Source organism: Lagenorhynchus albirostris, chromosome 6, assembly GCF_949774975.1.
Source record: "Lagenorhynchus albirostris chromosome 6, mLagAlb1.1, whole genome shotgun sequence".
In the NCBI taxonomy this organism is placed as follows: Eukaryota; Metazoa; Chordata; class Mammalia; order Artiodactyla; family Delphinidae; genus Lagenorhynchus; species Lagenorhynchus albirostris.
In genome coordinates, this window is record NC_083100.1 from 2,911,639 (window position 1) to 2,925,662 (window position 14,024).

Genomic DNA, 14,024 nt, shown 5'->3' on the forward strand with positions numbered 1-14,024 from the left:
CAGGGAAAATCTGGAAGGACAGGCCTCGTAACCTTCGCCCCTGGGCACAGCCAGGCAGCCCAAGCGCCAGAGGGCCCCCGGGTCGCCACACCTCAGCCAGCTGCCCACTCACCGGCCACTTGTTCTTCCACCAGGTGCTCCAGGGGCAGGCGGATGGAGTCGTGTTCCACAGTGCAGGTGATGATGTGAGGCAGGGCCCCCTCCACTGGGCTGGGACGCTCGGCCGTGTCCCCCACTGCGGCATGGATTTTGTGGAAATGTTTCACCACAGAATGGATTACTAAATTATTTGACTGCAGAGACAGAGCAGAAAAATCATTTACGAAAACTATGCTAAGGGGAGACTCAGAGTAACAATCTCTCTCGTTTGTAGTTTCCTTTGTAGCTAACATTTAAAAAGAAAACAACCAAACAGAAAAACGGTCTCAAAGAAAACCAGCTCCTGAGCTGCACCTTCTGAAAGGCCGAACTACAAAGATTTGGGGGTTTTCAACTTGCAAATATGTCAGAATTCGTTTCCGGTGGATTATGCAGGCTTTTTGTTAAGCAACATTATGCATTTTAAAAATTTTCTAAATCTGTCAAAAAAGAATATTTTGCCCAGGCACCCATCGCTGGTGGGAATGTGAGCTGACGCGACCTCTGTTAAGGGCCATCTGGCGTATCGATCAAACAGGCCCTCTGACCCAGGAAGTCTAGTTCTTGGACTTGACCCTACAGCTACACTTGCACAGAAGCAAAATGATGGATGTAAACGGTTACTGGTTAAGTGTACAATGACGTAACAGCAAAACCTTAGGAAACCCTTCAACGTCTATCCATAAGGGGACTTATTCAGTGGACACTGAGCAGATGTAAGAGCACAGAGGGAATGCCCTAAGGGCTGATGCCAGAGATCTCAAAGCACCTGTTAAATGAAAACAGGTAGCGGGCATTATATGCAGTATCATACCATTTGTATAAAAAGGGCGAGAAACATACACATTTGCTTATACATCCCCCAAACCCTTGAAGAGGTAGAAAGGGAAGGAGAAAAGAATATATAAATCTACACACTTAATCTGTTTTTAAGGCAAAGGCTATCTCTGCAGGACTCGACAGAAACTAACAATACTGGTCTCCTGTAGGGAGAGGAAGTGGGTAACTGAGGGGATAGGTGGGAGATTTTTGTTTTTAAGGACCGTTTCTCTTACTGCTAAATACAACATACACACAGAAAAGTGTATAAAACAGATATGTAAGTTTCATGAGAAAGTACGACAGTGAAGGCCTGAGTAACCGTGACCTGGGTCAAGACGAAAACAGGACCCACACCAGGGAACACCTCGCACCCGCCCTCAATCACTGCCCCACCCCCATGCCAGCTACCTCCACCCTGATTCGCACGGTAATCATTTCCTTGCTTTTCTTTATGCTTTTCCTCCCTAGGTAAGGATCCCTAAGTGATTTTGCTAATTTTGCCTCTTTTTGACCTTCAAATGAATGGAATTGGACTGAATTAATTTTTTTCTCAACTGAAGATCCAACCTATTCGTGCGTCTGAAGGCGCCGCCCAGCGGGAAGGCGGTAGCTGCTGCTTGTCGGGCGCTGAGGAACCCACACGCGGTCAGCCGGTGCTCAGAGGACGTGAAAGGCACTGAGAGCCCAACAGGTGGCCCTGATGGAGGACCAGGCGGCCGACGGCAGGGCTCACCCAGGTCTGAGACGCAGCAAACCAGATGAAGGGGAGGAGACGGCCAGGATGGAAGGCTGCATGTGTCCCTCTGAAGATGGATGGCCCTTTAAAGCCCCAGGTCACCCCCTCGCAGAAAACACAGCGACTCCTGGTCCGGAAAGGAGGGCCTTCGGGGGCCGCACACCTCAGGTCAAAGCTGAGCCAACCCACCGTGAACGCGACGAAGGTGCCTGGGCCCCTCCCATGTGCTGCCTCCACCTACAGGTACCAAAGGGCACAGGACTCCACGCTGAGCGCCCAGGTGGCACTGGGAGCACAGCAGCCTCTGTCGGAACCGGTCAGTCGCAACTAAAAACGTACCACGTGCCCCCAGGCCACCAGGCCCCTCAGCACCTGGCCCCAGGCAAGAGCAGGACGGCCCACAGGGCAGCAGGGGCGGCCCCTTGCGGGGCACCAGGAGTCTGGTCCTGGGGGGTGGTCGGTGCCCAGGGGCCTGGCGGCAGCTCCCCTCCCCTCTGGTCAGCTTGGCTCGGCCCGGGCCCGGCTCAGCATGGCCTCTGGCTGATGCCCGCCGCTCCACACTCACGATCCCTCCGCGCTGCTGCTGCAGGGGACTGTGTGGTACCCTTCCGCCCGGGACTGCATCAGAGGTGTGAATATCGGTCCATGCTATTTGCAGGGACATCTGCGTTGTCGCCAGTCTCTCCTGCCTGCCCCTGCTGCCCACGTGCCCCCTTCTTCTATGGTACGTACCTGAGAGGAGCTGCTGCCTGATGGGGTGGCGTGGCCTCGACTTCACGCGGTGATGCCAACCCACCTTCCAGAACGGTTTCCAGCCTACACTCCTGCCAGCACCGTGCGTGCTCGCTGCTGTGCATCCGTTGTCAACACTTCTTGTCGTTGGACTTCTTAATTGTTACCATCCTGATGGGTGGGCAGAGGCAACCCATGTTGTTGTTTACCCCTGTATTCTGATCACTTAATGAGGCTGAGTACCTTCTCCCACGTAGAAACCACATGGGTTTCTCTGTGAAGTGCATATTCACTTTTCTCGCCCATTTTTCTACCATCTTCGCCCACTGTCAGGCTGGTCTTCTGATTTCCTTCAGGGTTTTCTGATGAACTACAAATTGTTTAGTGGTGGTGGTGGTGGTAGAATTTATCGACCTTTTCTTTTATGATTAAGGTTTTCTGTATTTTATCTAAGAAATCCATCTCTTCAACATCACAAAGGCCAGGTCTTGTCACGTGACAAGGACCCATCCAGGTATGGCCCTGTGTCGGGCCTCGTGTCTCTCCTGCCCTAAGACTGTCTGCCTTAATTAGCAGAACAATTCACGGTGTTCTTAATCTTGAAGAAGATTTGGCTATTCTTGGCATTGTGTATTTCCATATAAATTAGTTTGCGAGATTCCATCAGAAAAGAGTCAGAAGTTTGACTGAAGTTGCTTTGAATCTACAGATCAATCTGGAAAGAGCTGACGTATTTATCACACTGCGTCTTCCCATCTGTGAACATGGTATACACTGCATTTCTTTAGAACTTCTTTGAAGGCTCTCGGTAATGTTTCTATTCCTTTCCCAACGTGTGTGTGCGGGTGTCTTACAAAAGCTTTTTTACTAGATTTATTTCCTAAGTATTTGATATTTTTGGTGCTCTGGTAAATACCTGTTTGTTGCTGGTACATAAAAATACAATTGCTTTTTTTATCTAATAACTTAGCTGCATTTACTTCCTAACTCTAATAATCTAGCTGCAGATTCTCTTGGTTTTTTACATGGACAGTCACATCACCTGTGGATGACCTTCTTCTCCAGTAAGAAAATGAGATGGTGAGAATTACTAACTGAGTAGAGACCTCGACATCATCACATTGTCACTGAGTATCTTCTATCCATTTAAAAATAAGTATCTTTGAAATCGGGTCAAACCTCAAACTCTTTTTTTTTTTTTTTAATTGAAGTAGAGTTGATTTACAATGTTGTGTTAGTTTCAGGTGCACAGCAAAGTGATTCCATTATATATATGTTCTTTTTCAGATTCTCTTCCATTACAGATTATTACCAGATACTGAACATAGTTCCCTGTGCTATACAGTAGGTCCTTGTTGGTTGTCTATTTTATATAAAGTAGTGTGTATCTGTTAATCCCAAATTCCTAATTTATCTCTCCCCCGTTTCCCCTTTGATAACCCTTAGTTTGTTTGCTGTGTCTGTGAGTCTATTTGTTTTGTAAATAAGTTCATTTATATCATTTTTTTAAGGTTCCACATATAAGTAATATCACATTATATTTGTCTTTCTGTCTGACTTACTTCACTCAGTATGACAATCTCTAGGTCCATCCATGTTGCTGCAAATGGCATTATTTCATTCTTTGTTTATGGCTGAGTAATATTCCATTGTGTATATATATATATATATATATATATATATATATATATATGTACCACATCTTGATCCATTCATCTGTCCATGGACATTCAGGTTGTTCCCATGTCTTGGTTATTGTAAACAGTGCTGCTATCAACATTGGGGTGCACGTATCTTTTCGAATTAGAGTTTTTGTCTTTTCCAGATGTATTCCCAGGAGTGGGATTGCTGGGTCATACGGCAGTTCTATTTTTAGTTTTTTAAGGAACCTCCATACTGTTCTCCATAGTGGCTGCACCAATTTACATTCCTACCAACAATGTAGAAGGGTCCTCTCTTCTCCACACCCTCTCTGCATTTATTATTTGTAGATGTTTTGATGATGGCCATTCTGACCGGAAACCTCACACTCTTAACAAGGTAAGCAACTTAGTGGGATTCAAAGGAATGATTACAGGCCAGAATGAAGGGGAAACTCTCTTTATTGAAACAGCAATGCAAAGCAAATTAATTTATACGTCATGTAACAAATATCCTATCAGCCCCCTGGAATTCACTTATAGGATAAATGTTGGCTAATTATATCAAGGACAAAGCATTACTCTTTCTTTAAAAAACAATAATACCAAGAGGCAGCCACCTTCTACATTTTAAAAAAAATAACTTACAGCTAAAAGAACACGAGACTGTTGAGACTGTTTACCTCTGTGCCCCCGGAAGTGAAGATCATATCTTGAGGCCTCCCACCCATCATCTTGGCAAGGTTTTCCCGAGCTGCGTTGATAATCTCCTTGGCCTTCCTACCTTGAGAGACCAAAGTGGAAATTCATTAACTTTGCTTCACCAAGTCCAATCAACACATGTTTAAAAGAACAACCAGACATGAAGGAGTGAGAGATCTGAGTGGGCAGTTCTAAGACAAAACGTGCTCCACTAACGTGAGCTACAACCAGAAATCACTCGGCGAAGGGGCAGCTGTAAGATGTCAGCAAATCAGTGAAAACTACTGAGATTTCAGTAACTTAGTAAGAGCCAGAAACAAATATGGGAGGATGCCTGGGAACCCTAAAATTCCCTGAGACATGGTTTTCTTCTTACCGGATGCTATGGGAGAGGGGAAGCTGTGGCCATCTGCCTTGCTTCCCATCCATCAAGACAGGAGAATGAAAGGATGGAATAATTTGCTTAAGATCACGCTGCAAAACAACAAAAATAAGCAAAAATAGAACTTGTGACTCCTCGACACAAAGCCCAATGCCATATGTCATACTGCCAGTCCCCTAGGGAATGAGAAAGGTCACCGCCTCAGGGACACGTTTGCTTTCAAACAGCTGCTAGGAGCCCAGCTACTCCCAGTTTCACTGGAGAGCAGGAAAACAGGAACCAAACTTCATGCGGCAGAGAAAGAAAGGCTCTGGGGTGGGAATTCTGAAAATTTTGATAGCCATTTTGAGTCTGTAGACCAGTAGACTCCAAACTTTTTTGACTATTCAGTCCTATTTACAAAAAAACTTTTCTGAGCAGGTACCACTAAAATAAACAAATAAATAATAAAACATACGTAAGAACAGAAATGTAAAAAGATGTGGTAAAAATAAATATACAAAGTAATCCACACGCTCCTTAAGACTATTGCGTAGGTTCTAATTACAAGCAATGAAGGTCTGGGGTGTCTAGGAAACCCAGTCCTTTCAACCAGTGATACTTTAAAAGACTGCAGTAAATGTCAGTCAGTTTGGGCAGGACCCCGGCCTGGTCCACTGTTGGCTCCTCCTGAGCGCCGCTCAAAGCCCGTCCACCAGCTCACGGCCCACTCTTCTTCCAGGATTCTGCTGAGAAGCCCCCTCTGAGGGGATGCTGGGCTGATCCCACAGCAGCAGGTCCCCTGCCCATGCCCCACTGCCCTTCCCAGGACAATCGGGTGGCCCATGTGGCGTGTAGCCCCCAGAGCCTGTTTCGATGTGCCTGTAGACCTTCATATAAGCATTTCACAGGGTTTTCTTTTTCCTTTTCAAAAATGGGTTTCATAATTTACAAACTGGTTTGCAAAAACTTCCCTTTCCACTTATCGATCAGTCTTGGAGACCCTTCTACACAAGGATTCGGGGGGCTACCTCACCACCGTGATGTACCTATTGGAACAGCTAAAATGAAGAGACTGGCCAGTCCAAGTGGTCAGGAGGATGTGGAGAAAACGAAACTCTCATTCACATCAGTGGAAACAGAAACTGGTACAAGCACTTTGGAGATAGCACAGCAGTTCCTTAGGAAGTCAAACTTACACCTCCCATCTGACCCTGCCGTTCTGCTCCTAGGTGTTTAGGGTAAACAGTGTTTACCCAAGAAAAAAGAAGGTGATGTCCACAACTTGTACATCAACATACGCCCAAAATGCCAACCCAGACCTTGTTCTGGATGCCACTCACCCTACCTGGATGTCCAACAGGCATCTGAAACTACACACATTCAAAGCTGGATGTCCGGGGGCTTCCCTGGTGGTGCAGTGGTTAAGAATCTGCCTGCCAAGGCAGGGGACACGGGTTCAAGCCCTGGTCCGGGAAGATCCCACACGCCGCTGAGCAACTAAGCCCGTGCACCACAACTACTGAGCCTGCGCTCTAGAGCCCACGAGCCACAACTACTGAAGCGTGCACGCCTAGAGCCCGTGCTCTGCAACAAGAGAAACCACCACAATGAGAAGCCCGCGCACTGCAACGAAGAGTAGCCCCCGCTCGCCGCAACTAGAGAAAGCCCGCGTGCCGCAACTAGAGAAAGTCCGTGTGCAGCAATGAAGACCCAACGCAGCCAAAAGTAAATAAATAATAAATTTAAAAACAAAAACAAACAAACAAAGCTGAATGCCTGCCTCCCTCCCCTCAAACTGGCTCCTTTCTCAAAGGCTCCCAGCCTTTCCTTTCTCAGTAAGTAAACAGCATCTCAGTCCTTCCAAGGGACCAGGGTGAAAGCCCCTGTCTTTCTCCTACCCCATCACCCAACCCATTATCAAATCCTGTAGGATGTGCCATCAAAAATATCCAGAATCCAACCCCCCCACCCCCACCCCAGCCACCAGCTGAGTCAAGGCCACTGCTGGGATATTCCCCTGGCATGACCCCAACTCCACGGACCCCACTGTGGTCCATTCTCCACAAAGTGGCCAAAGTAATGCCTTGAAAACCCAACAATTCTTTGTGCGCTGTGCTTTTCCCTCACCGGGAACAATGCTCGGCACACAGTAGGTACTCAACCACTATTGGTTAAATCACCTGTGTTCAAAGTGTGGTCTGGGGAACCCTGGGGGTCCACAAAGTCAAAACTATTTTCATAATAATACTGAGACATCATTTGCCTTTTTTACACCCATTTTCTCACAGGTATATAAGGAAGCCCTCCAGAGGCTACGTGATGTGAATATTGCAATGGACTGGATACAGAGCCAGGTATGGGACCCAAACATCTTCTATTTATCCAGACCTTGAAGATTTTCAAACATGTACAACAGTGCCATTCTTCTCACTAAATTTGCTCTGCTTTGGAAAAGATGGTTTCTTTTTCATAAAAAAAAAGTTAACATGTAATGGATTTATTATTGTTACCTTTAATGAATAGATACGTATCTATTTAAAGTGTTTTAGTGTTAAGCTCTGATATGGCAAATATCTACAGACAAAGCATGCATAAGCAGAGGCTCTTTGGGGTCCTTAATACGTTTCCAGAGTGTGGGGTCTCACGAGTGACCTCAGTTATGTCACCCCTCTGCTCAGACCCTCCAGACGCACTCCACCCCAGGCCCACGAGAGCCAGCCCTCACCTCACAGTGGCCTCCACAGCCCAGCGTGGCACTGCCCCCAAACCCCTGGGACCCCCGAACCCCCTGCTGTCACCCACAGCCCTCTGCCTGCAGTGCCTCCCCAGGTGTCCCCTCCTCATGTCTGCAAACTATGTCATCCGAGAGCAGGGTCATCCTCCGTGAAGCGGGGCCCCTCCCCCAGACTGTGTGCCCTTCATCGGCTTCACTGCTCCCCACAGGGCTCTGTCCACCTCACACACCTGCATCTGTAACTGCCCTGCCTGCTGCCCCTCACAAGAGCAGGACCTTTGTCTGTTGGCTGCCTCACCCACCAGGCACAGAGTAAGCGCCCTCCAGGCAAGCTGAGTGGACGACTCACGTGGGAGGACTGAAGCCCTTGAAGGTGAGCCCCAGACACCTGGGGAAAAGGCCCTAGGGAATCCCTGACAGCAGCAGGAGGGGTGATGGTGGGAAAACCCCAGAACCCAGGGCCAGGAGAGCTGGGTTCCATCTGGGGACCAGCCCGAGATACTGCAGGCCACTGGCCCACTCTGAGAGTGGACGCCCTCAGCTGTGAACCTGAGCCCCGATCCCCACCCACCATGCAGGTTCTCACTAATAAGAAAAGTGGGTGCGTGCGAGAGCACCATCAACCTAACTCACTGTACACACAGTGACACCCTCCCCGCATTTCCACAGCCAGAGGCACCCACCAGCGCTGGGGGGTGAGCCGGGGAACGTCATAGCACGGCGTGTGTACTGCCGTGTCAGCTAAGAAAGAGTTCTGAAGAGAGAAAAGCTTGGCTTTAGTAAAGTTTTCTTCTCATTACACTAGGCATGCTGATTGTAGAAGAATTAAATACCATGATACAAACAGAAAATACTCATAACCTCCTGCCATCCCGCTACTCCAAGATAACTGCGGTGGGAGCACCTGGTGCGCGTCCCATCTGCGTCGGGGCTGCCCTTGCTGCCACTCTGCCTCCCTACCACGGAGGCATTTTCAGCTGGAACACATCTTAATTAAGGCCACATTTAAATGAAGAAAGTCTTAGATGAGTTAAGAATTTAGAGCCCATTTCCCAACTTCCACTGCAACCGAAATGCCAACGCGTGGCCATGGGACCAACCTCTGGCAATGGGCTACAGGCCAGAGTGGTACTTGCAACTTCCAGAAGTGTCTCTGAAGGACTCAGGCAGCCCTTTCTCCTCCTCTTTCTCTCCGTCCCACAGGCCAGACTGCTTACATGATGGCTTGAACTGCAGGAGCCATCTTGACCCCAAGGGGCAGGTGCACGTTAAAGATGGAAGAAGCTCTAAGATAGAAGGAGCTGCATCTCTGGTAGTGGCTGAGCAGCCACGTGGGCCCTGGACCGTGAGAGAAATAAATTTCAAGCTGTTTAATCTACAGGTATTTGGGAGTTTCTCACAGCAAAACTATACATCTGCCATACTTGCTCTACGTAATTTTTTCTTGGGTGGTGGGCAGGGGAATCAATCACACTGCACATTTATAACGTGCATTTTCCACTTGGGCCAAATGCTGCAACTCTCCTCCTAGATCGTCAGTACAGTCCACACCATTGCTTTAAGGGCGACCAGAACTCACGCCAGGGCCTCTGCCCACTTATGTGATCCATCCGTGACTGATGGACACTGAGGCTATAAGCGAGGTAGTAAAAAACATCTCGGGTTTCTGAACTCTGCCCATACCGCCTTAATGTTGGCCTTAAAACAGATTACCCCCCAAGGGATTATTATCATTATTAAATCATAATATTGTGAAAATAATTAAACCATTCTATCATACAGGTGGTTTTTTCTTTCTTTCCTTTTTTTTTTTCTTTTCCATTTCTACCTGAGTGTCAACAGAGAATTACTGCAATGCATTTTTAGTTATGGTTCTTAATTTGTGGAAACAAAGGCTGTCAAGGCAACATGCAATCCACAGACAGACAGGCGTCATCAGGTCTAGAAGGGTTATTTCTCCCTGAGGGTTATTCCTAAATTTCTTCATGATAAATGCTTTTTATTAGCACTTGACTGTTCTCTGGATTCTCCAGTTTTCTGTGTCAGAAACTTCAGTTTCACTAGAGGAAAGATTAGCTACAAGGCAACGTCCAGAAGATTAGCCAGAATACATGTATAAGATAAACCAACAACAAAGTTAATGAATGACTAGTATCTGATTTTGCAAAAGCTTTTAGTTATCAAGCTGTGAAGCTTTGAATAAGCAAACCGACATGAAAACCCACAAAAGTCTATAAATTTGTACACAGGTATTGCTAAATCCCAGGGCGTGGCAGTAGTCTGAAAGTTACTTTAGTTCATCAGTGATCCACAGTTAAGATAGTTTATCTTCATTATCCCTGATAAAGCATTAAATAAGAAGACACAGCTTCAGCTCACTGTCTGAAAGACACAATGTGACTCTGCCATGTAACTCCTGATTTGAAGCAAATTCTTTTCCAAGACCTCCAATTTAATGCTCTACATTAAAACAAGAATAAACGAGAAACATATAAGAATATTTATAATTGAAGAATTTGAAAGTAATTTTTATTTTTAAAAAAAGACCAGGATTCTATGTGATCCTGATGTTGTAAAAGATCTATTTTGCAAATTTTGTAACAGTCGACTGAGACAGATATGTGACAGGGTTTTAATAGGTACTGTCACTACAAACAATTCTTAATAAGACAGCTTTTGCATCTGGGAAAGGACGACAGGAGAGTATGTTAAAGATGAAAGATTATGGTATCAACAAGGCTCAAATTTGGACTTCTCAGGAAAAAACTACCCAAAATTACAGCTAAAGATTTGCAGTTAACAGAAAATCTATTCAAAACCGAGTCATCCCATGTGGGATTCTCTAATTTCTCTAAGAGCACCTCTGCCCCCCACGTCTCTGATCTGCGTGTGTCTTCTAGAATTACCTGCCGCGTAAGGGCTGCTGGGATTTCCCCAGGCTTCCTGCATGGCTTCAGTCATGGCCTGGATGACTTCCGGCTCCAGGGGGGTGGTTGCATTATAGTCCATATACACTTTCCTGCTGGAGAGAAAATAAAGACGTGCCTATTAGGGAAAAGAAGGTGAGATCTGGAAACACAGCTGCACCCTGTCTATCGTAGCAACAGGAGCAAATAATTCAAGGTCGGGGTGCTTCTCTGCATTTACATGTGCCGGATTCTACAAGCTCAGAAATTTCCACATCTTCATTACTTATGGAAAATGTATACATGTTTTCCAACCATCTATCAATAGTATTTGCTAGTTTCCTTTATCACTGTTAGGAAATTGTCCCTTTGGACTTTCAAAACTTTTTTCCACCACTTGGTAGGAGGGGTGGTCCGCTGGGCCTGGGCTACCTACCTGACTCCAACCTTCCTCCTGAGGGAAGCAGGAGAACCTTGCAGTCCCAGGGAGCCGCACATTCCTCAGGGCTTTTTCCCTGGTTTTTCAACTTCACCACTTCACCAGTAGTCTTCCTTTATTTCCCTGCAGTGCCTGCGATGGTGTGAGGCTCGGGTGATCTAGGCGCCCACTGCTCCCCCCTCTCTCCCCTCTGCCTCCCCTGAGATGCAGTCTCCTCTGCGGGGTGGGGGGCATGTGCAGGCTTCTCCTCCCTTTGCACTTTCCGTTTTCTTTGCCTAGAATGACCACACTGACACCCCCACCTTACTTTTTAGGTCTTTGCTCCAACTTGACCTTCTTGTGAGGCAAACTGGGCTCTAAATAAAATTGCAGCCACCCATGCCCTCCTCCCCAGGGCTGTGCCCCCGGCACCCCGTTTCTCCAAGGCACCCCATCATCTAACACACTAGACTTGCTCCTTGTTTATTCTCTATCTCAACAGAAAGTAACAGAACAGCAGCTCCACAAGCTCCCGTTTTCCTCCCAGCTCTGTCGCCAACACTGAGCACAACGGCCGGCGCAGAGTAGGGGCTTGATTTATAAGGTGACAAATGTCACAGAAAGCGCACAGCCCCTGAAAGATCCCTAAGTGAAACTTATCCGCATATCTTTTTACCAGTACCAAAAACTTTCAGGAATATGTAATAGTAGGCAATCCTGCCAGATACCATTAATTATTTTACCTGACTTTAAAATCAGCAATAGCATTTAAACCAATCCACATGAAAATTCAAACACAATTACCAATGGTGGCTGTTAAAACACAGGTTCTTTAACCCACGGAGTGTTTTTTTTTTGGCCGCGCCTTGCAGCATGTGGGATCTTAGTTCCCCGACCAGGGATCAAACCCATGGCCCCTGCAATGGAAGTGAGGACTCTTAACCACTGGACCACCAGGGAAGTCCCCCCCATGGAGTGTTTTAATGCAGCATCTTGTCTCTAAGATGCCCAAGCACAAGGCTTTGGGGCTTGGGAAGTCTGAGCAGCCATCCTTGGCCACCCGGGTATTAGGAATCCCTGGGTCCTGTTGAGTCTTAAATCTGCATGTGCCCCTAACTCTGCTCTCACTTCCAATGGTAAGTATTCCAAAATGACTCAAACCACTAGTGACCACAGCTCTTCAATCTCCTGCTTGGCTGAGTTAATTCAAAGCTTGAATTTCAGAACACTTCAGAGATTTCTCTGCCCCATTATTTGTTACTTCTTTAAAGTGCTATCAATATTGCACGGGAAAGCTAAACTTTATTAGGTTCATAACCAAAAAGAAAAAGGCATCACGAATCTCTTCTCCACTCGGTACATTTTCCCAGCTCCCTTTTCTCAGTTCCAAGCAAATGAGACCTAACGAAAGACATGGCAGATTTAGGCCTGGACCCATATTTTAAAGACACACACCCGTTCCTCATACTCAGGTAGAGAGGATTACCCCTCCTACCCAGAAAGTATTTAACAAAGTCCTGGGTTGAGGGTGAAGACTCACAAACAAACAAACAAAGATGCATTTCCCCCGCCCAAGGGAAGGTCCCAGCAGGCTGGAACAGCTCTGTGGGCTGGAGTGCCCCCCCCCCGGTCTTCACCCCCACTCTGCCAGGTGCTCAGGCCAGCAGCCTCGGGGCATCCTTCTTAACCCTACCTCTCCCCTACTCGGAGGACGCATCAGCAACTGCCCGGTTTATTCTCAGTACAAACCCTTCTCCCGCCACCCCTGCCACCACTGCGGTCCACACCGCTTCTCCCTCCTCGATTGTGACAAGATTCCCAACTGGCTTCCCTGCTTCCTGCAACCCCTACTCCCTACAAAGCAGCCAGAAGGATTCCTTTAAAATGTAAAGTAGTAATTTGTAATATAATTAAATGACGTCACTCCCCTCTCAAACCTCCAGGACACCCCAAGTCCTTCCTGGACTCTGCGGCTCTGCTCGTGGACAGCTGCCCCAAGCCCCTCCGCTCCGCAGTCCTCGCTGCCCTGGACCCCAAGGGCTCGTTCCTGCCCTCGGGGCCTTTGCTGCGGTTTCCTCTTCCCCGCGCGCTCGCTCCCAGAACTTGTGCGGCTCACACCTGGATGTCACTCAGGTTTTAGCCCAAGCGTCACCTCCCCGGAGCCCTTCGCAGGCCACGCCTCGCATCCGCTCGTCCTCCCAGCGCTCATCCCTGCTTTAGGCCTCCCGCGCGGACAGCCGGGCGGCGCTGCATCCCCGCGCGGACCCTCATGCCCGCGAGAGACCGGCCTGCTGGCGGCCCCTCTCCTGGAAGGACCCCTCCCCTGGAAAGTGACCACCAGCTGGCCGCCCCCTCCCTCGGGGAGTGACCACCGGCCGGCCGCCACCCTCAGACCTCGCCACGCGGCGCCTGGAGGGCTTCCTGGAGGAGGGCGCCGACGGCTTCCCCTGCCTTCCGCTCAAGGAGCGCACCTCTCCGGCGGGCTCTTCTCTGCTCGGCTGCCAGGCTGACTCGCCGCTCGCCCCTGCGCGTCCCTGCTCCGCGGCCCGGCCGCCTCCATCCCAAACCCTCCCAGCCCGACCGCCCCGGGCGCAGCCCCAACCGGCAGAGCATGTCACTGTCAGGAGCGCCACCGGGAGGAGGGGGGGGGGGCCGCGAGGGCCGGGGCGAGTCCGGATTGGCTGAGGTGCACACTCCCAGCCAATCCTCGCGCTTCAGTGGCGCTCCGCCGGGAGGCGGGGCCCCGGCTGCGCGCCGTCTGGTGATGGGCTGGGGGCGGGGCTTCATGCGCGTCACAGGGGGCGTGGTCCCGGCGGCGGAGCGCGGGCGGAA

General features: G+C 48.6%; 1 protein-coding gene across 17 annotated transcripts in view; it reads right to left on the reverse strand.

Moving 5' to 3' along the window:
* Window positions 1–13,794, reverse strand: part of SCLY (selenocysteine lyase) — a 30,030-nt gene extending 16,236 nt beyond the window's left edge. For 3 of the 17 annotated variants that reach the window (XM_060151712.1, XM_060151697.1, XM_060151711.1), the window contains exons 1-5: window positions 13,664–13,784; window positions 10,775–10,890; window positions 4,752–4,852; window positions 1,694–1,933; window positions 113–293 (exon numbers count right to left, since the gene is read on the reverse strand). In XM_060151712.1, coding sequence (XP_060007695.1) covers window positions 113–293; window positions 1,694–1,933; window positions 4,752–4,852; window positions 10,775–10,890; window positions 13,664–13,752 — 727 coding nt within the window. In that variant the 5' untranslated portion in view covers window positions 13,753–13,784. Of the gene's footprint in view, window positions 1–112; window positions 294–1,693; window positions 1,934–4,751; window positions 4,853–5,146; window positions 5,245–7,314; window positions 7,861–9,085; window positions 9,207–10,774; window positions 10,891–11,210; window positions 12,594–13,586 lie in introns of those variants that run through there. The other 14 variants (XM_060151701.1, XM_060151702.1, XM_060151699.1 and 11 more) reach the window with 14 other exon arrangements.
* Between the last annotated feature and the right edge of the window lie 230 nt (window positions 13,795–14,024).